Source organism: Pteropus alecto, unplaced genomic scaffold (genome assembly GCF_000325575.1).
Source record: "Pteropus alecto unplaced genomic scaffold, ASM32557v1 scaffold106, whole genome shotgun sequence".
In the NCBI taxonomy this organism is placed as follows: Eukaryota; Metazoa; Chordata; class Mammalia; order Chiroptera; family Pteropodidae; genus Pteropus; species Pteropus alecto.
In genome coordinates, this window is record NW_006442103.1 from 18,948,753 (window position 1) to 18,972,269 (window position 23,517).

At 52.2% G+C, this 23,517-nt stretch overlaps 2 protein-coding genes and 1 non-coding gene across 7 annotated transcripts in view; 1 reads left to right on the forward strand and 2 right to left on the reverse strand.

Moving 5' to 3' along the window:
• The window catches only part of MINDY1 (MINDY lysine 48 deubiquitinase 1), a 7,750-nt gene extending 877 nt beyond the window's left edge, over nucleotides 1–6,873 (reverse strand). Inside the window, exons 1-11 of the mRNA XM_015595411.2 lie at nucleotides 6,630–6,873; nucleotides 6,021–6,155; nucleotides 3,752–4,489; nucleotides 3,523–3,575; nucleotides 3,328–3,385; nucleotides 2,845–2,909; nucleotides 2,277–2,435; nucleotides 1,841–1,943; nucleotides 1,370–1,512; nucleotides 381–572; nucleotides 1–57 (exon numbers count right to left, since the gene is read on the reverse strand). The exon at nucleotides 1–57 is cut by the window's left edge and continues 96 nt beyond it. Coding sequence (XP_015450897.1) covers nucleotides 1–57; nucleotides 381–572; nucleotides 1,370–1,512; nucleotides 1,841–1,943; nucleotides 2,277–2,435; nucleotides 2,845–2,909; nucleotides 3,328–3,385; nucleotides 3,523–3,575; nucleotides 3,752–4,118 — 1,197 coding nt within the window. The 5' untranslated portion in view covers nucleotides 4,119–4,489; nucleotides 6,021–6,155; nucleotides 6,630–6,873. The remainder of the gene's footprint in view (nucleotides 58–380; nucleotides 573–1,369; nucleotides 1,513–1,840; nucleotides 1,944–2,276; nucleotides 2,436–2,844; nucleotides 2,910–3,327; nucleotides 3,386–3,522; nucleotides 3,576–3,751; nucleotides 4,490–6,020; nucleotides 6,156–6,629) is intronic.
• A 236-nt stretch (nucleotides 6,874–7,109) lies between these two features.
• PRUNE1 (prune exopolyphosphatase 1) lies at nucleotides 7,110–22,634 on the forward strand. Of its 5 annotated transcripts, XM_015595466.2 has the most exons (9): nucleotides 7,110–7,242; nucleotides 7,751–8,021; nucleotides 14,163–14,255; nucleotides 14,786–14,988; nucleotides 16,369–16,553; nucleotides 17,246–17,404; nucleotides 18,260–18,354; nucleotides 19,953–20,111; nucleotides 21,850–22,634. In XM_015595466.2, the coding sequence occupies exons 2-9, from the start codon at nucleotides 7,854–7,856 to the stop codon at nucleotides 22,276–22,278; spliced, it is 1,491 nt and encodes a 496-aa protein (XP_015450952.1). In that variant the 5' UTR covers nucleotides 7,110–7,242; nucleotides 7,751–7,853; the 3' UTR covers nucleotides 22,279–22,634. The 5 variants fall into 5 exon arrangements, with proteins under 5 accessions (XP_015450952.1, XP_024907984.1, XP_006919816.1 ...); XM_025052216.1 differs by lacking the exon at nucleotides 19,953–20,111; XM_006919754.3 differs by lacking the exons at nucleotides 7,110–7,242; nucleotides 7,751–8,021 and adding an exon at nucleotides 8,410–8,660.
• LOC112469204 lies at nucleotides 17,971–18,089 on the reverse strand. The gene has a single exon (XR_003042500.1). It is a non-coding gene; the product is annotated as a 5S ribosomal RNA (ribosomal RNA).
• Nucleotides 22,635–23,517: the final 883 nt, after the last annotated feature.

Here is a 23,517-nt window from a genome sequence, read left to right on the forward strand (position 1 = left end):
ACCCGACGTGCCTTGCGGCCGCTGCTGCTGCTGCAGGAACAGGGCGATCAGGTAGTCCTAGAGAGAGGGGACAAGGAGGGCTGTGAGGGCGGCTGCGGCCTGGGAGATGTTCAGGCTAGATTTAGTTTCCAAACCAGTTCTCCCTCATCCTTCGATCTCTCCAGCTCCTCCTCCTCCACAGCCCAGCTCACAGCTAAGTATGTCATCTGCGGAGGCAGAGAACACACACCAAGTGCGGAGATGGTCCAAAGGTAACAGGGCAGAGGGACATGGGTGTCACGTGTTAAGAGCTCCAGATGACAAAATGCATGCAACTCGCCTATGGCAAAAAGCTCTGACACAAACGTGTTCCCGGCACCCTTCCCAAAGGCCCCACACACCTGGTCTACCTGCCGCTGCTTTTCCGGGGAGTCACTCCCGCCTTCTGCTCCAGGCCCCTTGCCCAGGGAATGACTCAGGTGAAACTCGGAGTCACAAAAGCAGCTGTCTCCATCCACGTTGTGCAGGCTCTCCCACACCACTTGCTCCTCCTGTAGAAAGCCCTGGTCGGTGACCAGTAGGTACAAGTGACCCTGTGGGGAAGAAGACAAAGCGGGACAGGTGACGCAGAGGCGGCCTGCTGCCCCACTACATCTGAGATGCACCGAGACCATCCGCACTGACAGGTGCGCCAGCTGGAACGTCACTGGGAGCACGTGGGTCCTTCATAAGTCTGTGGCCGTGGGGAGAGGGAAGAGATGTCCGAGAGTACGGGCAGCTGGGTGTAAGGGTGGCGGTCACTGTGGTCGAGCATGGAGTCCTCGGGGCTGGGGTCCCACATGAGAGCCTGCTTCCTGCCTCACTTCCCATGGTGCCCTGGGCTCGCCCACGGGCTCTGAGAACTAAAGACCTTTCCCTCTTCTGCCCTATCCCTAGGGGGCTTAGACCGTCTCTAACTTCATGAGACTACAGTGTTGTTCAAAAATTCCACTGCCTCCTCCCGGGAGACGGTTATACCTTCCTGTCCCACTGATGGCGGGCATATTCCTTAGGGCTTGCTCTGGCCAGGGAGATGTTAGCAAAAATGACACGCGTCACTTCCAGGCAGAAGCACTAAATGCGGGTGCATGACGTCTCTCCTACATTTCAGAGAAAGGCTGTTTTGTCAGCCTGAGTCCCAGAGATGATGTGGGACAGAACGGCGGCCAATCTGCAAGGGACTCGTAGCATGGATGAGAACTAAACCTCGGCCTGGCGAACCGCAGGGCTGTTAGGAGTCGCTCGTTCCCCGAGCTTAGTCTGCCCCATCCTGACGGAAACACTGACCCGGAAGGAAAAGGCATGAGGAAACCCGCGGCCCTGCAGCCCCCCACGTCCTCGGCCTCCGCACCTTGTGCTTAGTCATAGTGCTGAAGTGGTTGTTTCGGAAGAAGACACTGAGCTCGCCCTCCTTGGCGGCCGCCGTTAGCTCGCACAGGCCGTGGTAGGTCAGCTGCGCCGCGGTGGTCTCCAGGAACTGCTCGGCGATCAGGCCTGCGCCGGGCACAAGATGGGGGGCGGGGAGGGGCCGGCTTAAATGCCAAGTCCACAGTAGGGAGGGTCATCCAGAGAGTCCCTGTCACGAGGCCCAGGGGTGAAGTCCCGTCCCTGAAACCTGGCCAGATTCATTCATTCCACCCACAGTGACCTTGTGCCGGGCACGGCATGAGGCCCTGGGGGACACAGCTCCCCAGACCGCCTTTCATGGAGCTGACATTCTAGTGGAATGTGGGGGCAGGGAGGAGACAGACAACAAACAATAAACCTAAGGAGCCGCCATTGCCTCTGCATAAGAGCCACAGAAGAGGAGGAGGCGTATCACCTTCTGTCACCAGGCTGGTGTCGCTGGAGTGCTTGCAGGTGATGATCTTCTCCACCAGCTGATTGTAACTCAGTTTCCCGACGGCACTCACAGCCTCGGGGCTCTGCACGGGCCGCAGGGTGGGGTGGTACCAAAAACATGGACATCTTTTTAGGAAGGAAATGAACCAAACCCACAAGAACTGCAACCCTCTGACGAAAGGTTCCTGAAACTCTTGATGTCTAAAGAACTGCCCGTGTTGTGCTTATGTTTGAATGTTCCCTGTGAAAGGGTTTAAGGTGAAGGAATGCTGCCCTGGGCCCTGCCCCGACACCCTATCTCCACCCCCAACCCAAGACAGCTTAATCCCTACCTCCCCAACCCACACCCCACAAAATCGCGCTTCTCTGCCAGCTTGGGCCGGATAAGAGGCTCGTTCGGGCCCTCTCCGCCTCACCTGTGGATCGACAAGCCAGCCGTGGTACAGAGGTACACCCAGTAGGTCGAAGACACTGCACTCAGGTGTGTACTCAAAATCCGAGACGCCTGTGAATCGCACGTTGACATCCAGACCTGTGGCCAGCTTAGGCAGCACTGTCATCGCATCGTCCACATTCTGGGATAGAAAAGAAAACGGTGGACACATCGAATCGACATGCCGTACATCTAACCTGACACAATGCTATAGGCCAATGACATCTCAAAAAAGCCGGAGGGAACAAAAGGAAAATGATGGAGAGTCTGGCCTACCCTCCCTCCACTCCACTCCCACCCCCGGAAGTGAAAAATTAATCTTCCTTTTCTTTTCTTCCCTGGTTCTCTAACAAGCCTCTCCATTCCTCCCTTGCCTCAACCCTTCTTTATCTTATACAAAGGAACATATTTTCGAGGACACAGCTATACCCTCCTCTTCTGCAGAAAAAAAATCATAGTTCAAGGAACTCCCTTAAAAATAGCAGAAAGGCTTCTCTTCCTAGCCTGGGTGTCCCCTTTCAAGCCCCTTTGTCCACAGACCTTTTGCTCACCTGTTGAAAATTAAGCTGCAAACCCTCTGACTTCTCCTGGGGCTTGATGGACAGGAGGCAGTCACCTACAAGACAGGATTCCTTACCAGCTTAACCTATCGATTGTCCCCAAAGCTGTTTCTCCTTCTCCTAGAGAATGGGGGTAATGTCACAGACCGTAGATTTTTCAGAGCAGGAAAGGACCTTAGCGTCTAATCCAGACCCTTTACTTCTCAGAGAAAGAAACAGGCTCCCAAAGGTGAAGTCCCTGCCCGAGGTCACACGTGAAGACTAAGGGCAGAACTAAGGTTCCAAGCCAGGACTCCTGACACCCCAACTTCTACTTTTTCCTTCCCTAGCCTTGCAAAGAAGCCCCAGAGACCTTCACCCTCCCTGACACATCGGAGACCCAGATAGAGAGTCCCTCAATATTCTGGATTTCTGGCTGAGTGGACAGCACTTGACCCTTCTGTGTGATTCCCCTTTCAAGGCCCAGTCACTTACCGAGATGTGCCATGAGCTCATCTGATGTGATCACTTCCTTCTGAGGTGGCAGCTTCACCTGGAGGCGGAAGGGGGTGAGCAAAGGGTCAGCCGCGTGTGTGCTTTTTTGCACGCAGCACTGCAGGAGAAACGCGCAGCAAGGCGGAGAGAGGGCAGGGGTTGTCCCGCGATAGGATATGACGGAAAAAAGGCAACTCGCCACAGGAGCGAGAGACCGAATGCAAAATACTCGAAGGCATTCGCGTTTGCTAGAGAGTGGAAGATCCAGGAGTAGGAGAGGTAACTTTGGCTTTTACGAATATTTTGTACCATTTGTTCAAGTTGAAGAAATAGGGAGAATAATCTGGAAAGTTTTGGTTGACCGGTTTCAGAAGAAAAGCAGGATGCTCGAGGAGGTGGGTCAGGAAAGAGCGGGCTCCCCCACCTCTAAGGGACTCGAGTTCATCCTGGCCCTGAGCTGGCAGCAACACTTGGTGTACTGGTTCCTGTTCTCCGGCCACCACATCGGCATCTCCGGCCGCCACGTCGGCATCTCCGGCCGCCCCGTCGGCGTCTCCGGCCGCCCCGTTGGCTGGCAGCGACACTTGGTCTGCCCCATTGGCATCTCCGGCCGCCCCGTCGGCATCTCCGGCCGCCCCATTGGCATCTCCGGCCGCCCCGTCGGCGTCTCCGGCATCCCTGTCCTGATCATGCTCATCTGGTTCTGACACGACCTCGTGGTTTTCGGGGCTGACTGCTTCTGCAGTCCTGGTCTCACCAGAGGGTGGACACTCAGGTTGATGGTGTTCCATGGTCGGGAGGGGTCGACTGAGGGACACCGAAGGACTTTACGGTCCTCGGGGAGTCAGTTGCCTTAATCTAGGCTCGGTATGCAAAAGAGAGACCGATCCAATGAGCAGGCAACCATCGGGCTGGAAAACAAACGGACCTAGAAAAGTCTTGGAAAAGGAATGCGGGGCGGAGGCTGGACGGTGTGTGCGGTCGCTCCTGGCGCTGGGTGTGCGTGTCTTTGTCAGCTTGGGTAAACAGAAGCGCAGCCCCGGGCCAGCTCTTCTTCACCTCAGCCTGCTGTGACCAGATGGGGCCTATGAGTGGACAGGGCTTTCAGGCTCGGGAGGGATGATTCTGAGGGGACTGAACACATTGGGTGTTGTCAGCCTCCCTGAAACAGATTAAGGACAGAAATGCAGAAGACAAAGGAAAAGAGAGAAAGAGAAGGAGAAAGAAATGTTAAAAATATACTAACGGTCATCAACAAGGCCTTCTTCAGCTCTCCCTGCGACAAAGGTGTCACATCCGTGACTTCCACCCCGGGACCAAGGCAACGTTGTGCCCTGCTCAAAACCCGGCCCCCTGGCTGTTCGTGGATCATGCTGCGCGCACACAGGCTGCTCCTGTCTGTGGGGTACTTTCTCTCTGCCTCGTCCCAAGGGCAAAAAAAAAAGAAGTCACATAGTGCTTGGGGTGAAGAGTAGAAAAGCAGAGAGTCAGTCAGTATCGTGCCCGGAAAGAGTAAACACTGGTCAGAAAGAAGTCCATCTCAGAGGACTCTGCTGAACTTGACACAATCTCAAACCACAACAAAAGGTCTTGGGAGGGGCTTCCTGTAGGCTGGAGAGGAGAAACGCAGGCCACAGGGTCAGCTAAATAACTTCAGATTAAGAGCACAGAAACCACTCCCCTCCACCAAGATTCTCCCAGGAAGCGTCTCTGGACAGCGGGAGTTGACACGCCATGGCCTCTGTGGTTCCTGTTTGCTCCCAAAACTGCCTAAAGCCACAGATATTCTCTGGCTCACTATTTATATGGAATATAAAAATGCCGATGATCAATTTACACTTAAAAAAAATATACTCCCTGTATATTCATCTGCCTCTGCATTTTTTCTGTCTGTCTATTCCCGTCGGGGTCATTTTAGATGTGAACACCGGACCTGTTTAACCTGCTCCCCACCGGCACTAAGCACTGAGTTCGGCAGGGACAGATGTTTAATTGGTTTAATTGACACTGTGGGTAGTAAACAATGAAAAGCCACAAACCCTGCCCCCTGGAAAACATCTCCCTTCAGCCTCCGTGCTCCCCCCTTCCCCTGACTCAGGGGAAGAAAAGGGGAGAAATTACACTTGTCAGAATTCTTGTCTTTCCTCCAGCTTCTCCCTAACCTGAGACTACGCTTCCTTCTTGTAATCCAGCAAGAATTTAGGGCAAGGGTGAGGCCTGGGAGATAAAGCTGAGGAACAGAAAAGTTACTGAAATACGCCTAGTCACCCAAATCGATAGATCGTTCTCCTGATTCGAACATAATCTATGCTAGCTGCCTCTCATTTGCATGTTGTTAATTTAGAATCAGAGTAGCAAAAACCGCCTGCAGGCCGTCTCGTCTCTCATTCCTTCCCTCCCCTCCCAAACAACACGCAGAGCGAGCCTCGGAAGCAGAACCCAGAACCTGGGAAAGTTTTAAAAGCTTGGAGAAAAGCAGGGTTCATTTCTTATCTTTTCTGTCCAATGCCAGGAATGATCAATAATTGAGTGGGGGCTGGGCAGCTAGCTGGCTAGAGGATGAGCCAGAAGAAACCAGCGGCTGGACGCCGGAGGGAGCTGGGTTTCAGAGAAATTGGGCAAAGCCAAGTGGGCTAAGTCTTAAGCGGGAGGGCAGGAAAGGTAATGGAGAGTTTCCACAGCAAGGTACACACCTGGTGGGGTGGGCATGGAGTATTTCAGAGCAGGAAAGGATGAGGGGAGGGTACTCAAACAAATCAGGATTCCAGCCTTCTCCTCTTCTTTTCTCAATTCAAGTCCTACACCTTCTCTCCGGCTGCAATTACTCCCTGGTGGTGGGGGAGGGAGTTAAAATAGCCCCGGCCCCACCCAGCCGTGGCGGTAAGTAGCCAAACGTTGGGAGAAGCCTATAAAATGGATAGGTGGCTTCAGTAAGATACCTGCCCCTCTGCCCAGGAACTTTCATCTCCCGCAAGTCGTTTACTGTCCCACTCCGACCTCCTTCTGAGTCTGACCCAGATTTTCATCCAACTTAATAGTTTAAATTTTCCCCTCCGAATAAGTCGACCACCACCAAGGTGCCCTGTCTGCTTGCTCACACGGGAGAGGGGGAAGGTTTAACTAAAAGAAGAAAATGAGGGGACCAAGCAGCATCCCTTTGACACATTCCCCCTGCCGAGCTCCTCCAGACTTGCAGAGACCAAAGGTGGGAGGACGGTCGGTGTGACCTCCCCAGAGCTGGAGAGAAAAAGAACTGGGGGTAGGAGAGGAGGTGAAGGAAACGGATAAAACAAAGTTTTTACCTTAAAGAAGTGGGTGCTGTTCCAGGACTGGGAGGGAGGGTTCGGCTCCAGCAATTCGATGGGGGGCGATGGGTGCAATGAGGGGCGCCGCCACAGTCCCAGCTGCCTTCCAGCTGTCAGCGCCAGAGCTTTTACGTACAGGTTTATGAGCGCCGTGCTGGCGGGGTCCTGGCCATTTCCGGACTCACGCCCAGCACTCAGGGCACTGGAGGAGGGGGAGGGCAGGCCGGGGCACAGCCCAGGTGCTCCCGCTGGGGCTGCTCAGAGCGTCTTCAGGATTCTCGAGTCGCCAAGTCTAGGGTGTGCGCTCAGGCCTGACTACAAGCTGGTTTTCAAAGGAAGTTTGTGGCATTTCTCCTCTCTCTTTCTCTCTCTCTCTCTCCCTCCCTCCCTCCTTCTCCCTCTCTCTCTTTCCCATAGGGACGAAGACAAATCAGTCAAGGACAGGCTCCCTGGAGGAGGGAGCACTGGAGGATTTCCATCAGGGCTTTCCGACCTGGTCAGCAGCGTGGTGATCAGCAGTGAGGGGGAGAGAAACAAGGAGAGAAAAACAACAGACCCTTTCTCTTCCCTCGGCCTGCGCTGGAAGGGACGGAGCGCTTGTGCCTCTCTGGTGAGAACAGGGAAGAGCAAGTGCCCTTGCTGCGTGGGGAGGAGCAGGGCTGGACAGCAGCAGCTTGCCGGACTTGGGCTCTCTCCGGCAAGGCAGTCCTTTGCTCTGGATCCACAGAAGCAGAGCCAAAGAGCAGGATATTTCCATGTTTACTCATTAAAAAAAAAAAAAATCTTGCTCCTTCCCGAGTTCTCACTTTATCATTTGTTAAGTCTAGAAATGAAACTGGTTGGGCTATGTCCCTCGTAGTGCAGAAGGAGGTGTGGTGGAAGAAGGTCCAGGCTCTGGGAAGAAGAGTGTGGTAGGGAGAGAACTCGCTGGGCAAGCAGGAGAGCCAATACCGCGGGGCTCGGGTCCTTGTCCCCACCGCAGGCTTCTCATCAGCCACCTCCTCTCAGCTCCTACCTTGGGGAGCAGGAAAAGCTGATATCAGGCGTGTGGTAGGACATAGAGGGATGGATTCATGAAGGAAGGAACATTTGATGATAAGAGTACATTTATTTTGCAGCACTCTGCACAACGTGGGTCTGGAAGGTGGCAGTTAAAAGCAGGTTGGAACCCAACTACATTCTGAAGGGCCCTCCAAACTCTGCTGACAGGGCTGCCGCAGGATGAAACTTCAAGCAACTCGGAAGGCTGAAAGGGCAGTCGGAACAAACAAGGAGGCAGGGAGCAAAGAACCCAGGTCACAGCGGAAAAGAATGAGGAGACATTTCCGAGGCTATATCAAAAACAGATCACAGAGTTGTAAAGAAAGAAGCAGCAGTTGGCAAGAGATTGTAGGTATTAAGAAAAGGGGCCAAAGATTAATGTTTTTGTAACGCGGACGATCACAAAGTTGGTGGCAATGGGTCAGTCTGGTAAAAGGGAGAATTCGAGAAAGGAGGACGAACTGTTTTGTCATGCGTAACTTTAGATGGCAAGCGGAGGCTCAGTGCAATGTATAGAAAGATGCTATACTTAGCCTGACTCAGGAGGGAAACTGCAGATGCCACAAAGACAGGCTACTGTGACACATATACGTTTGTGTGACAAATGAGTGACCTTAGAAAAACGGCCTTCCCTCAATTCTCGGGGCCATTTCGAAGCTTCCGGACTACGTTTCCCAGGGCGCCCTGCGCCACGCCCCGCTCCACGCCTCGGGAGGGGCGTCCCGTGAGCCTCTGGGCGCAGAACTCCGCCTCCGCCGCTGGGGGCGGGGCGACGTCGGGCTCTGGGAGCGCGGCTTACGCACTTCCTCCGGCGTCGGGGCCGAATCTCCTTGTGGCGGGTTCGAATCCCACCTCTTGACTCTCGCGGCAAGCCGGAGTCCGGAGCGGGGCGCGCTCGCCGGGTAACCTGCCCGCGGCGAGGGGCGGCGGCGCGCGTGGGGCTTCACCATGGAGGACTACCTGCAGGGTTGTCGAGCCGCTCTGCAGGTAACACAGCCCTGTCTGTGACCATAAGGAATGGAACAGGGGGGTCCACGAAGAATGAAGATGTGGGACATGGGGAGGGTCTGTGTGGGGGGAACACGGAATTGTAGGGTGGGGGCTTGGGGCCCGAGCAATGGGGAACGGGAACCTAGCTCTTACGGCCCCGTCTCCCCGTTTCTGCCCCCCGCTCTCGAGAGCGGGGAGGAGGAATCGTGGGTCTGGGTCCTGCATCTGAGCCTCCGCTCGCTGTCGCCTGGGTCAGCTCATAGGTCTAGGGCTGTGCGGCCGCCAGGGGTGCCCCGCGAGGTGTATTTGTTCCTTTCTCCCCGCCCCTCTCTCAGTTCTCCGCTCGCGAAGCCGCCTTGGCCTCCGGGGTGCACCCCGAGGGGTACGGGGGAACCTGTGCCCAGGGCTTTACTGCCTCCGAACGGCGGTTTCAGTCTGGCGGGCCCGACTTACCCTCGAATGGAGGCGGCCGTGGGGTTTTCATTTAAACCTCTTTCTAAGATAAGCATACAGAATAATACATCAGGCTTATCCGTTGACCCGCAACCTGCATTCTTTGGCCCACAGTTTTCTCCCTTGGCCTTGAGACCCAGAGATTACATAAACCCCCACCCCCCGCCTGGAAGAGAGGTACAAATGTGTTTGGAATCAAAACTATAAGCATGACTCTTGAATACTTTGTGGCTTATTTTGGGTACTCTCTGAGCCAACTGGAATCTTCTAGCCATGCCCACGGCTCATGCAGCATTAGGCTGCTAGCCCCAGTTAGCTGCAAAAACACTGGCCAAAGAGAGGCTCCAGGAGGTCACCTGGCCCCACTACGTCAAGTTACACTGACCCTATAGAAACCTAGACAGACGGTTGACACTGCCTTTTTAAGTATCTTAAACTCCGCAAATACCCCAGAGCGATAGAGTCTCATCTTTAGCAAATCCCAAAAGTCACCTGATTCTTCCCGCAGACTTGGTTGTTGGCATAAGCGAATGTCCTCACTTGAATAGGGGTGGAGTTCAGTTTAACACCAGTGAACACAATTACTTGTGAAATACAAATTTGGGGAAAGTTGTTTTAATGCATAAGGCGATTTGGAACCAATTCGTTTTGGTTACCTCCAGTTTACACCACAGGGAACTCGTCAGAAGACTAATGTAGAGGTTTTATGGCACCATTCCAAGTGCTAAGCAGTTAGATCCCCACCCTCTTCCCAACCCAAATGACTGGTCTCTTTCCCACCATGTGGTAAAGGGCTCTTGGACCTAAAACCGCACCTGTGGACACCTGTCCTACAGTCTCTACCCTCCAGAGGCCCACCCCCTAGGTAAACTGTACCTTCTACATCAGCACGAAGCTGAAAATACTGCTAGTATTCTGACCTTTTCTCTTCCTGCATTCGTCCCCCAAGGAACAAGATCTAGAGCTCAATTTTTCCAAACTTGTGAACTCGTGAAGGTGAGGTGGTATCTTAGAGCTCTCACCGTCTCTCAGCCTAGCCAGGGCTGGTGGAAATGAGAGAGTTAGACTCTAGGAATGTTAGTGAGTGATCTGGTGGCAGGCATACAGCTGGACAGCAATAGTTTAGATTGCTTTTTAATTACAGAAGTTGTCAGTGTAGATGGCGAAATTTTTTAAACACAAAAAGGATATGAAATGAAAAAGGAGATCCGTTTTCTTCTACCCATCTAATTCCCCAGAGGCCACACTTGTTTCTTGAGGAAGGCATGATTTAGAGACACTGTTAAGTTTGAGTGTTTCCGTTAAGCTGTAGTTTAACCGTTAAGATATTGTGAACGCTTGACTTTTAGACAGGATAGAAACGGCTGATAACTCAACCAACTCTCTTGTCAATACCATATTTTTAGCATTTGATACCAGAGGAATTTTCTACAGCCTCTGCCACAACGAGAGGAGGCTGTTCTGTGTAAAAGAAATCCTGTTTAACTAAATGTTCTGTTCATGGTGACTCATCCCTAGTGGGGAAAGTCCTTTCTTCGGGGTTGGGCTGCATTCAAGTTTAGGTGTTCATTCCGGAGCCTGCAATAATCTGTGTCGTCTGTACTTGGGCAGGTGGCAGGCGCTGGGAGTGGCTGGCTTTCCTTGGAGGTGCCAGTCCCGGCCGCACGGCGATCAGGCAGCCCCGTTCTCTCTGCCGGGAGGGCTTCTCTGTCTCTGGCTCCCTGTGTCCTGTTTTCCCTCCCTCAGAGCAGGCATCAGACCACAGTCAGCCTCAGAAGGGAAGTGATTAACTTTGCCAGCCCTGGAGCTCATCTCCTCTCTTCTCCCTGAGGCCTCAGAGAACATCAGGATACAGTCATTTCAAGTAGTGGGGTTTTTTTCCAAGAAAAAAAGTTTATATTTACTTGTGGCCCTCAGATCGTATTTCTTCCAGTGGCAGCTCGGGTTTCCTCGTGCTCTCGGTGTAGCTATATTTGCTCTGACTCTTCTCCGATGGTCAGAAAACCGGCCGTTTGGCTCGTGCTCTCAGGCGGTGGGGATGGGGTGAGGGTGAGGAGCTTGAGCTCGTTTTTCCTAAACGAGAATGTTGCCTTCTAAACTGAGCCGCCATGCACCCCGTTTGCCCAGGGAAGTCCAGTCTATTCTGACGTGATCACTGATCGTACCCTTTCTATTCTCAGAAGTCTCTTGGTTTGGACAACAAAGCATGTGGTTACCTGCCTCGTAAGCTGTGCTAAGTATTTGGGATGTACGCCCAGGAAAAGACAGAGCTTCTTAAGGAAGAAGCTGAGTTCCTTATGAGAGCCACAAGTGCTGGCAGCCGCGGGGTTTGAGGAAGGATCGCTGTGGCCCAGGTGGTCAGGGAAGGCTTCACAGAGGAGGTGGGCTTTGGATACGGCCTGACTGGACGGGGCGGGGCACAGAGAAGGTGGGGGGAGGTAGTGTTTACCACTAGAGTGGGCACGCGTATGCTGTCTCGTTTCATCCTCGTCACGACTCCCTGAAGTCAGTCACGGCGTTATCCCCATTTCTAAAATGCGCCGAGGCTCAGGGAGGCCAGGGTCCCCCAGCAAGGAGGAGCAGAGCTGGGATGTGCCCGTCGTGGTGACTAGACCAGTCAGGCCGAGGGGATGGTGGGTGCCGACAGGGGAAAGGACTTCCACCACCGCCCTTGGTCACTCCTAGTCCCGGATTTGCTAAAGCCCCCGAGTATTCCGTCTGCGTTAGTTTCCCGCGGCTGGTCTGAGTTTGGCTGAGCGCGTGGGGTTATTCACGTCCTCTGGAAGTCACTTCTCACCTCAGAGCCACGGCGTTGTTTGCTTCCTACTTCCTGCTTCGCTGCTGGGCCTTCCCTGGATGCTGGAGAGCTCACCCATCCTGACGCCACTACCCCGGAGCGAAGCGGCACTAACACATGTGCCTTTTGGGGGGAAAGGTTCTCCGAGGGCCTCTGGGTGCCCAGCCGAAGGCCTCTCCCGCTTGGCTGCCTTTTCTGTCCCTTTTACCTTTTACTCGGGTGATGTGGACGCTCGTGTTAATTTAGTTCCCTCTCTAGAGAACATAGTTCCACCCCCCTTTACTGCTTCAGTGAGCAAGTTATCTGTGCAGCCACTTATCTCAAGTGCTATGTTGTCACTTCGGTCCACAGCCATCTGGGCAGTTCTCAGTATCCAGGAAGCGGAGGGGCCTTCTCGGGTATCTGGACAAAGTTTCCAAATCACAGAGTTACTCCAGGACTGGGGCCGTGGGTACAGAAGTCTCACATTGAGTTGGAAAAGAGTTCAGTATTGAAAAGATGTCCCGTCTCCTGTGCTGTTCAGCACGAGTGGGTCTCGGCTGCCACCCTCTTGAAGTCAACTTAGGGAGGTGGGCACTGGGAGAACCTCCGGCAGACCTTCCCCAGGGGCCCCCTGCCCGAAATCTTGACAGGTTATAACCTCTGCCTTCTGGCCTCCTCCTGGGAGGTGGGGGTAGGAGGTGGGAGAGAAGATGGTTTTTCAAACGAGAACCTAATTAGTTACTAGAGAAGGCAGTTTATACCACTGGGAGTCTTCTAAACGTATCCTTTTCTGGCTGTAGCTCTCTGGGGGAGCGGGGGGAGGGGTTACAGCAAGCTCGGGGGCGATGATTCCAGGTTCCCCTAGGTTCTCTTTTTCCCTGAAGTTATAGGACTTGATAACTGTCCCTTGCTATGTCTTGTTCCCCTGACCCCTTCTCCACTCTTCTGAACTCTTCCATCTAGCAGAGCTTCTCTGGTTGAAGAAGCCAGAGTGTTTGGCTTTTCATCTCTCTGTAACCCAGGAGTTAGCTAGGGGTGATTTGCCGCCCTCTACCCGCCCGCCACACCAGGGAACATTTGGCAGCTCCGGAGACATTTGATTGTCTTGACTGGGGGTGCTGCTGGCATCTAGTGGGTAGAGTCTGGGGATGCTGCCAAACATGCGACAAGGCACAGGACAGCCCCCACGACAAAGACCTATCCAGTCCAAAATGCCAGTGGTGCTAAAATGAAGAAACTGTGCTGTACCTAGTGCGTGTCCTTCGGTCTTATTCCTTCGTCTCTCAGAAGCAGTCGAGAGAGATTCAGAAGCGAACGGCTAAGGGAGAGTTCTTGTGCCCTGACCTGAGCCATGGGCTTCATGGTCTCATTCCGCCTGGCTCGTACCTTGAATGAAACCATGTTTCCTAAAAGGCCCGCCTCTTCGGATGGTTTTTGAAGACTAAATGATCAGTTCGTGCATGATAAAATATCAGCATGGCGCATGGCACACTCTATAAATGTTTCAGCACTGAACCAAACCCCTGTCTCTTATTGTGGCCACTGAAGGTTTTAATGTACATTATTTAAAACCCTGATAGCTGGGGAAATGCAAGGGAACAAGGCTAATAATAACTCTCCCTCCTCGGAGTTCTTATCAGCAGCTGGACTTTTCAGAGCTTTATATATAAAAGTTCGAGCAGAAGCAGCAGCTGTTCTTGCTTTAATCTGAAGCTGCTGGGGAAGTGTCTGCTTCCTGGGTTGTGAGACAGTTGCTTATGTCTGGCTGTCACTGAGGATCCTCAGGGATGGGAGACTTTTCACGGACCACTGGGTAATGGACTCGATCTTATTTTCCAAGTCTCTCTACTTAGTCTCACGATTTAGAAGTGTAACGAATCTTTTCCCTATTTTTAAAATGGGAAAAAAATAAACCAACCAGGCTTGGTATGGCTTGAATACATCAGCTACGCTGGATGCTCTACCTTTTTTGACTTCTCCTCAAGTGCCCAAAGCCAAGTCAGAAATCAGGATTATTTGCCGTTCCTCTGTAAGGTAGCTTTCGAGGAGACAGCGTAGCCGCGAGGGAGAAGCGCCTTCCCACCGACTGGGTGTGCGTGGTGCGCTCGCAGCTCAGCTAGACCGATGCCCTCTCGGCTGATGACCCACACGATCACCTTTCCTTTGTCCTCTGTGGAGATCAGCGAGAGGATGTGCATGAAGCTCTACGTGAGGATAAGGTAAACGAACATGGGGGAGAGATGCTTCTGCTAATTTCTCGTCCCCAGGAGTCCCGACCGCTACATGTCGTGCTGGGAAATGAAGCCTGCGACTTGGACTCCATGGTGTCCGCTCTCACCCTGGCTTTTTACCTGGCAAAGGTAAGTACTTAGGAACAGCATCTCTTAGAAGGAAAAGATTTGGATTCACGACCCAGCTCTGCTGCTTAACCCCATTTAGTCTTGGGGAAGTTAAAGCTCTTTAACTTTGCCAAGTCTCACATCATCATCATCTATAAAGCCCGAAAAGATAATATTTTACAGTGTCGCTGTGAGGATCCAACGCGTAAATGTATTTTAAAGCATTTGTAAATCATAAAGCAACATTCAGACAGTTGAATGTTGAGTTCTTACGGATGTCTGTAAGCCAGTGTGTAGACCTCACGGCCAGGTCAGGTCTTGAAGACTGATAACCTTCACCACCTAGAACCAGGCCTTGCCATGAGTTAGCCTGTGGACGCTCATGTCATTGCTAAGGAGAGAGGGCAGGCGTTGTCCTTTTATTTTTATCCGCTGGGTAATTGTGGCGTTGTCAAAGGCAGTAACTTACCCGGAGTCGCGTCTTCCTTGTCTTGTTCCTTTTTCTGTGTCTTCTGAGACTTTGCCATACCTGCTCTCACTCTCCTCTCCAGACGACCGAGGCCGAGGAAGTCTTTGTACCGGTTTTAAATATAAAACGTTCTGAGCTACCTCTGCGAGGTGACAGTGTCTTCTTCCTTCAGAAGATTCACATTCCAGAGTCCCTCCTGATTTTCCGGGATGAGATCGACCTCCATGCATTGCACCAGGCTGGCCAGCTCACCCTCATCCTTGTTGACCATCATGCCTTACCCAGGTGAGTGGAAGGAGGTTAAGCTGGTACTTACCGTGTGCCATGCCGGCCTCTGATGAGTAAGACAGAGATGAAGGAAGAATTTTTGCTCTCGGAGATCTCACAGGCTAGTCTTAATTGATAGATCATATCAGATAAAGAAAAAAAGCAAAATTATTTCCTACATAAGGCACTATCTCGTTAGTGTCTAGTTAACAAAGGCACACGCCTGTAATAATTCTATCCCTAAGTTAGGACGGAAAAAATTGCCAACAAAGCAACACAAGGATGAGACTTTCCTAAGTCTGTCTGGCTCCTGCGAGTATTAAGATGTATGTTTCTTTTGTGGGCACAGTGGTTGTGGCAGGACGTTGACAGAGAGCATCGATCTAAGGGCATCGATCCAGCTTTCCGTTCACTCATTAATAAACTTTTGTTTAGAGGACAAAGGTGAAAGAATTCCTGTTTTCAAGAAGCTTTCCATCGGGAAGAGTTAACTAGGCATGCACGTCATCACGACAGGTTTCGAGTCAGGTGATAATTGTCACTCTCGGGGACAGCAGGTGCCCGAATGGTGGAGTGGTTAAATACACTACAGGGGAGTAGAGATGACAGGAACGGTTTCCTCACAGAGTTGACCCTTTATCTGTCTTGAAAGGGAACGAGGTGTTTGCTCAGGGACTGGGGAGGCGAGGTAACCAGGAAAACCAGGCAGAGAGAGTGGTTAATGCAAGCGAGGCGGGCGGGCGTGAAGCAGCATGGGGCGCTGGGGGCGCTGGAATTGGGTTTGCATGGCTGGGGCGGAAAGTATGAAGGAGAAGTAGGATGTGGAAGAGGATAAGACGAGAGAGGTCGGCAGGGGCCAGATCGTGGAGGCCTCGTAAACCCTGCTGACGAGACAAGGTTTTATTTTAGGGCCGTGGGAAACTGTTGTTAATTGTATTGAGCTGCTGGACTAGATCAGATGAGAGGTATCAAGGGCCTAGGATCGGGCAGCAGCAGAGAGTTGGAAGGAGGGAAATGGGTGGGAATGGGGAGAGAAGCCACGGCATCTGGTGACCGGCATGGAATTTGGGTATTAAGTGAACTGAGGGAACAAGAGAGTTTGAGATGTTGGGCATCGGGGGTGTTGGAAAGGTAACCCTGAGAGACGTCAGGGGTGTGTGTGGGCGAGGTATTGGTAGCAGATACTCTACCAAATTCACACGTACACTAAAGTCGTCTTCAGGTATAACATTACAGAATCGAGAGGAGTGGGGCAGAGGTGGAAGTGACCAAGGGTCTAGGTGTTGGCCCGAGCTATCTGCAGTGTCCCTCACGGGTGAGGTGGCGCTTGGCCGGAAGCAGCGGAGTGCTCCTACCTGTCTCTGTCTCTCTCTCCCCCGCACCCCCGTCCCCACACAGAAGCGACGCAGCGCTGGAGGAGGCAGTAGCAGAAGTGATAGACCACCGGCCCATCGAGCAGAAGTGCTGCCCTCCCTGCCATGTTTCCGTGGAGCTGGTGGGGTCCTGTGCCACCCTGGTGACCGAGAGGATCCTGCAGGGGGCACCCGAGATCTTGGACAGGCAGACGGCAGCCCTTCTGCATGGTGAGGGCGGGTTGGTGGAGGGCCGACCAGTTAGCCCCTCTGTGCTTATCCCGGAGAAGGGAGAGTGGGAAGTCTAGACGCTTCCAGCCTGACCACAGCAAAGGGTGGGACTCTTTCAGGGGCAACTAGGCGCTGCGAGGCCGGGGGTGCTTTGCTGGAGAACATGGAAAGGAGGCACCGGACAGCTGACCTGGGAGCTGCGCTCACAGCACCGTGAGGTGCAGAGAGGAGGAGGCCAGGAAGCAGGAAACGGTCCAGTACCGTTTCTGCCCAGGAAGTAGTTGTGTGACCTTGAGGAAATCTCTTAACCTTTTTATTCTCATTTTCTCCATTTGTAAAAAAAAAACAAAAAAAGAAGAAAAAGCAAGTTGGACTAGACTACCTCTTCCAACTTATAAGATTCCTTGCTGGAATTTGGCCTGTGGAAGAGAGGGTGTCTCTATGACAAGGTTTTGGATTCTCCAAGGGTCGGGGCGCAGGCGTCCTCACTGCCTTTCCCCTGCCCGCCGCCTGCCTCTTAGTTTGGATTTGAAGGTCTTACTCAGGACATGGTCCCAGTTTCTTGTTCTGTTTGCAGCGAGTTTGCCATACGGTCACCTCTGCTTTGTGCCCATTTGGAGGGCCGCGTGTGTTTTAGGGGTCATGAATGGAGGGCCACAGGATTTGCATTCTACCTTCTCCCTTCCCCGCAGGAACAATCATCCTAGACTGTGTCAACATGGACCTGAAAATTGGAAGGGCCACCCTAAAAGACAAGAACTGTGTGGAGAAACTGGAGGCCCTCTTCCCAGATCTGCCCGAGCGAAGCGACATCTTTGATTCTCTGCAAAAGGCAAAGTTCGATGTGTCAGGTATGAAGTGGTAGACGGACCTTTCTCCCTCCCACGTGAAGAGAACAGGTGGGCCAGCCTTGGTCCTTATGTCCTTGAGCACCATCAAAAACAATCTCAGAGCTTGCGTAATGATTTAAGCCTTACACCACAGAGAAACGAGATGGCGCGTGAGTCCGATCGGGAACTAATCAATCATTTACTGGGTCATTCTGTCTGGGCCACTGGGAGGATGAGGAGGAATACATTAAGAGTCTCAAAGGTTTCCAGTCTAATCAGAGGATACCGGCATATGAATAACATAGACAGAGGAAATACTAAATGATCAGCGTGAGATCTAGATAATCGGTTAGGGAAGCAGAAGAAATAGGTTGAATATACCAAGGACAAAGGAAGAGAACAAAAAATTTCCATAATTTTCTACCCGGCTACCACCTGTTGACATAAAAAGAAAAAGAAAAGTACCACATATACTTTTAGAAACAACACAGAAGGGGCCTCTCTTCTCTTCACCCTTGTTTCCAAGTCCCTTGCTCTAGCGGTAACTATTATGACCCAGTCATTGAAAGTAATTTTTTTATTTTTTACGCCGACAGCACCAGGACTTCCCGGGTGGTCTCCCATCCAAATACTAACCAGGCCCGACCCTGCTTAGCTTCCGAGATCAGACGGGATCAGGCGTGTTCAGGGTGGCATGGCCGTAGACTAAAGTAATTTTTTTATATATAATTACATTCTTAGCTTTCAGCCACGTTCATTGCCCCAAAAAGAGGCTGTGTTTTTCCTCTTTCTTGATCCATCTCAGGGTCCTTCCTTTCCTGGTCTTGGGGCCCGGGGCTCTCTGGTTTGACCCCTAGTCGTACATCTGCCTTCTAGGACTGACCACTGAGCAGATGCTGCGAAAGGACCAGAAGACCATCTCCAGACAAGGCATCAAGATGGTCATCAGTGCCATCTATATGGATTTGGAGGTAGGAGCGAGACGTGGGCGTGGGTGGGGAAAGAGGTCAGTCACAAGGGCAGTTACGTGGGTGGCCTTACCCCTCACTCCTGGCGCTCCAGCGGACTGTGCCTGCACCCATCTGTGCCTCTCCGTCTCTGTCGTAACTCCCACAGTTCATCCTCTCTCACTGCACCGCTGCGACAGCCCCCAGACTGGTTTCCCTGCCTCCACTTCTGCACCCCTACAGACCACTCTCCCCACAGCAGCTGGAGCGGTCTCCTTAAAACACAAGTTAGATCATGACACCTGCTCCCTTCACTGCCTTTTCTTTGCACCGCCAAGAGGGTGTCGAGGCCTCGCTGTGGTTTCCAGGCCCCCGTGCTCTGGCCCTTGGCTTTCCCTCTGGCCGATCTTGCTCCGGCCCCACTTCCCCGCTCCCGTGCTCCCCGTGCTGCAGCCTCACTGGTTTCCCTTCTGTTCCTCTGAGCCCGTCAGCCCATTCCCGTCCCAGGACCTCTGCACTTGTTTTTCCCTTTGCAGAGTCTTACGGTTCGGGTCCTAGCTCACATGTCGCCTCTTTTCAGTTTTTTCCTGACCATCCTAACCGGAATAATGTTCTCCCTGCTCAAAACTCTCTAGCACTTATTTGGCTAGCACATAACACACTGAAATAATCATAGTTCTTGGTCTCCTCGTTTATTGTCGATAGTCCTCTGCTCCTTTATCGGCTCCACCAGAGCAAGAACTCTATTTCTTTTTTGTGCAATATCTCCTTTGACAGTGCCTGGCTCATAGTAGATGCTCAGTAAATTTCGTTGGCATGACGAATGAATATAATTTTGATAACGGTATTGTAATTGCTGATTTCATATCATATTGGTTAGAATCATTCGGCAACCTGAACTGAACGCATAACTCTCACAGTCTGCACAGCTTTCTGCTAAATACTGTATGAAAATACCAAATGAATAAAGCTAAATAGCACAGCCTCTTCCCTTATGACTCATAACCTAGTTTGGGAAACAAACAGCAACACGAAAGGCTTACGCAGTAGCGTAATTGCAGGGCAGATGGACACGTCTGAGGAAGGCCCCGATCTGAAGCAGCCAGTGGTGTTACCCGCTGGAGGGAACACTGCGTGAGATTTTGGGGAGGAGTATAGATTGGCCAAGAGTGAAGGGCCAAGGACGCAGTTGTCACATGTCTGTTCTCATCTGTATGCCCTGCTGTTCAGTTTTAGAATAAAAATAACCACAAGGCAGAGACCCTGCCTGTTTGATTGCAAGAGCAGGCGAGCCTTGTATGTGCCAGCACGTTACCCATATTATCATCTTTCGATTCTTAAAACAATCGTGTTTGGTAAATGTTTTATGCTCATTTCACAGATGAGGAAACTTAAGTCTAGGGAGTTTAATATAACTCCTTGATCATAGCTAATAGGTAATAGGGCTGATTTTCAAACCAGTTCTATCAGACCTCAAAGCCTGTATTCCCCCCATTCTACAAACTGCCTCCCAGCACGTACCACAGAGCAAATACCACGTACCCTTTTTATGGAGTGTGAGTCTCAGGCTCACATGCAAGGAAGCGTCTGTAAGCACTTTCTGTCCATTTCTTGTCTTCCAGGCCTTCCTGCAGAGGTCCGGCCTCATTGCGGATCTCCGTGCTTTCTGCCAGGCTCACAGCTGCGATGTCCTGGTTGCCATGACTATCTTTTTCAACACTCACAATGAGCCAGTGCGGCACCTGGCTATTTTTTGTCCCCATGCTGCACTCCGAATGACGGTGAGTCTCCGTCCCCTCCCGAGGGCCCCTGGAGCTCTGCCCGTCCGCGCCACCTCACGTCGGAAAGACCTCTCCTTGGTTCTCATATTTACACAGACGTCCCTCGGCCTGTTTCCCAAATCTTCCCGCTTTTGCCTGTTCCCTCCGTACCTGACTGTCCTTGGTCACTCTACTGCCAAAGAAGGGAGATTCCAGAGAGACTGAGAGACGCAGTTCTTACTGAGAAGGAGCGACGTGCCAGGTTAAAGGGAAATGTCGCAGAACTGGGGTTCAGACTCGAGTCGTCATTTAATCATTCATTCCCAGCCCTGAAAATCAATTCCTTCCTTCTTATCCTATTGCCTGAAGACGGAGGCACCAGAGGAAGCTTTTCTACAGCTTACCCCTGCGGGAGCCAGCTACACCGTGCCGCACTGGCTTGGTAGAGAAGTGACCTCAGAGCTGGCTTGTTTTCTTTCCTGATCTTCCGTGGGGCCACTCACCCGCCTCCTCCCTTTCTTTCCCTCTGTTGGCTACTCACCAGCCCAGGGAAGAATTTAAAAGTGAGCTTCAGGCAGGCCAGGCACGCTTTGGGTTGCTCGGGCTGAGCGAGGACGCTGAAGGCTGGCCTGCACACCACCACAGACTCCTCTGGGCCCCTAAAAGGTCCATCGGCCCCTTCTCACTTCTCTCTGCCTTTGTCTCCTCCAAGAAGCCAGGGTACCTCAGTTCAGTGGAAGGTAGCTTGGCGTTGTGGAAGAAACTACAGTCTTTAAAGGCAGATGGACATGCTTTTCTGTCCCAGATTTGCCACGTACTTGCTCTTTGAGCTAAGGCAAGTCAGTTGACTTCTGAGTCTGCAAGCGGCATAACATCACTTACTAATTAGTCTGATGTAATCAGTGAACATGATATATGTGAAGGGCATTGCTGGGCACAGACGGTGGCTCTTACTGATCACGTCACGAAGGAAAGGGCTCTCTGGCGACAGAGGTGGCTCCCCCACCTTCCTGCGCCGCCACCGCCGCCCTCCATGCTAGGAATCGGGAGTCCTCTCCTCGCAGTCCGCCCCGCCATTTCCTGTCTTCCTCCGTGTTAGGAATGATGTGATAAAGTGACTCTGAGCACCAGCTTTGGCGACAGACCTAGGTTCAGGTGTCAGCTTTGCTTCATTCAGTCTGTGACTTCGGGCAAGTTACCTAATCATCCCGTTTCCCCACCTGTAAATGAGGGAACAGTGACATGGCGTCTTACCAGCTGGGGTTTGATGAGAGAACGTTTGTAAATAGCCAGACCTGGCACCGTGCCGGGCAGACCTCCCACCCTACTTGGATCTATTTATTCTTTCTGCCTCCGCCCTTCCCCTGACCTCAGTATAGATGCTTGTCCCATCCCAGCCAAGGACAGAGTTCAAGTTTTGAACACGAGAATACACTTGGAAACAACGCTAGGTCAGGAGCTGGAGGCCCTGGATTCTGGTTCACATTCCACCATCACCTACATGATCTTGTTCAAGATGTTTAATCTCTTGGGGCTTTGGTTTACTGATTATAAAATGAAGTATATGATCTCAAATGCTTCTTTTGTTTCTAAAATACTAAGTGTACTAGCTGATGCGCCTGTGGTTGCGAGCAAGGAAACCGAACTCAGGGTGACTTAATAAAATTTTCTCCTCTATAAGAGAAGCCTGTATCTTAGAAGCCTCGGCAGTTTGTGTCACCACCTCATATAGCATTTTCTGGTCTCTTCTCCCCTTTAGATCTGTGGAGTTCTGGAACGCTCCTCCTCTCCGTCCCTGAATCTGACCCCCGCCCCAAGTATCCACCCTAACCTCCAAGCCTACCTTCAAGGAAACACCCAGATCTTTCGAAAGAAACTTCTGCCTCTGCTCCAGGAAGCACTGTCAGCGTATTCGGACTCCAAGGCCACCCCTTCAGGGCAGCATGAGACAGCGGGTGTGTCCGGGGAGCAGGTGGACAAGGAATTGGATGGGGCAGGTGCCCTCCTTTTTCCCAGACTGAGCCAGGATGAGGAGGAGCCCTCGCTGCCCCCGACGCCCATGAACAGCTTGGTGGATGAGTGCCCGCTGGACCAGGGGCTGCCCAAGCTCTCAGCCGAGGCCATCTTTGAGAAATGCAGTCAGATCTCGCTGTCACAGTCTACCACTTCCTCCGTGTCCAAGAAGTGACAATTGGGAGGGAAGGGGATAGTGGAGGTTGCTCGACGCATCTCGAATACACGTTCTGAGACGGATCAGCGTTTTCCTCGTTACTCCAAGACCTGGTGTGCTGTAAACCCGGGCGAGATGGGCCAGGGGAGGGGAGTGGCTGCTGTAGGGGTGGCCCTTCCCCCCCCGGGGTCTCTACCAATCAGAGTTTATTATTTAACTTAATTTTTTAAACCTGCGCTGACTCCTCTATTCCATGTCGCCGGGGACACAGTGTAACTCCTCCACGGTTCCGGCAGTGACTCAAAAGGATGTGGGCCCCAGAAGTGCCCTCAGCAAGGCTCTTTAACAGAACCAGTGTCTCTCATGGAACCATTCATTGTCTCCGTGTGTTTGTTTATTCTCTGATTAATTCACGTATTTATTGAATGCCTACTTTAAGCTAGATAGAAAATTGAGTGTGCCGTGGAAACGCCTGTTCCAGCTTTCAGCCTTCAGCAGGTTCCCGGCTTCGTGAGTCCTCTTCCTGCCTCTGATGAGGTGAAAGTGTCTGGTTCCGAATAGAAATGGCTAAATTTCTATTCTGCGTGTACTGTGACTCTCAGCATCATTTGGGAGCAAATCAGAGGCCATTATCTTCTGTCCTGATCAGGCGGGCTGACTCCCTCTGTCCCGAAGCCACAGGGAGCCAGAAGAGACCCCATAGACCCCTGGTTCTTGGGTGCTCAGGAGGCGCTGGACCTCATGGTCATTCTTCCCGAAAGACGCAGAACCGAATTAGGGGCCAGGCTCCGTCCCCCGTCTTAGCAAGTCTGCCAACTTCTTGTCCACGTCGCTCTCTTGTTCAGAGAGGAAGCGTGGGATGCTACCGCCGACTGCCGTGACCTGTGTGTCTCTTGGGAAGACACGTCTTCTCTCTAGGTCTCGTTTTCCCCATCTGTAGAACCAGGGCTCTGGACTGGAAGTTCTCGTACTCTGTGATCTGCCTCTTGCCGCCATCCTTTCTCTCTGCTTCTGTGTTGTTGTGTGTGTGTGTTTTTTTTTTTCCCGTTTGCCCTGGGAATGCTTAGGGTCGCTGGACTGCCTGTGTTTATGTGTGAGTGTACCAAGGGACTCAGCCTCATGTGGCATGTGCCGCGGTGATTCATAGCAGAGTGATGCGAAGCGCGCCCCCCACTGGCCTGCTCTGCACCTGCATTCTCCTTTTCTCTCCAGCCCTCCTGTCCCCCTGCCCCCGCCCCACAGCTCTAGGCTGTGTAA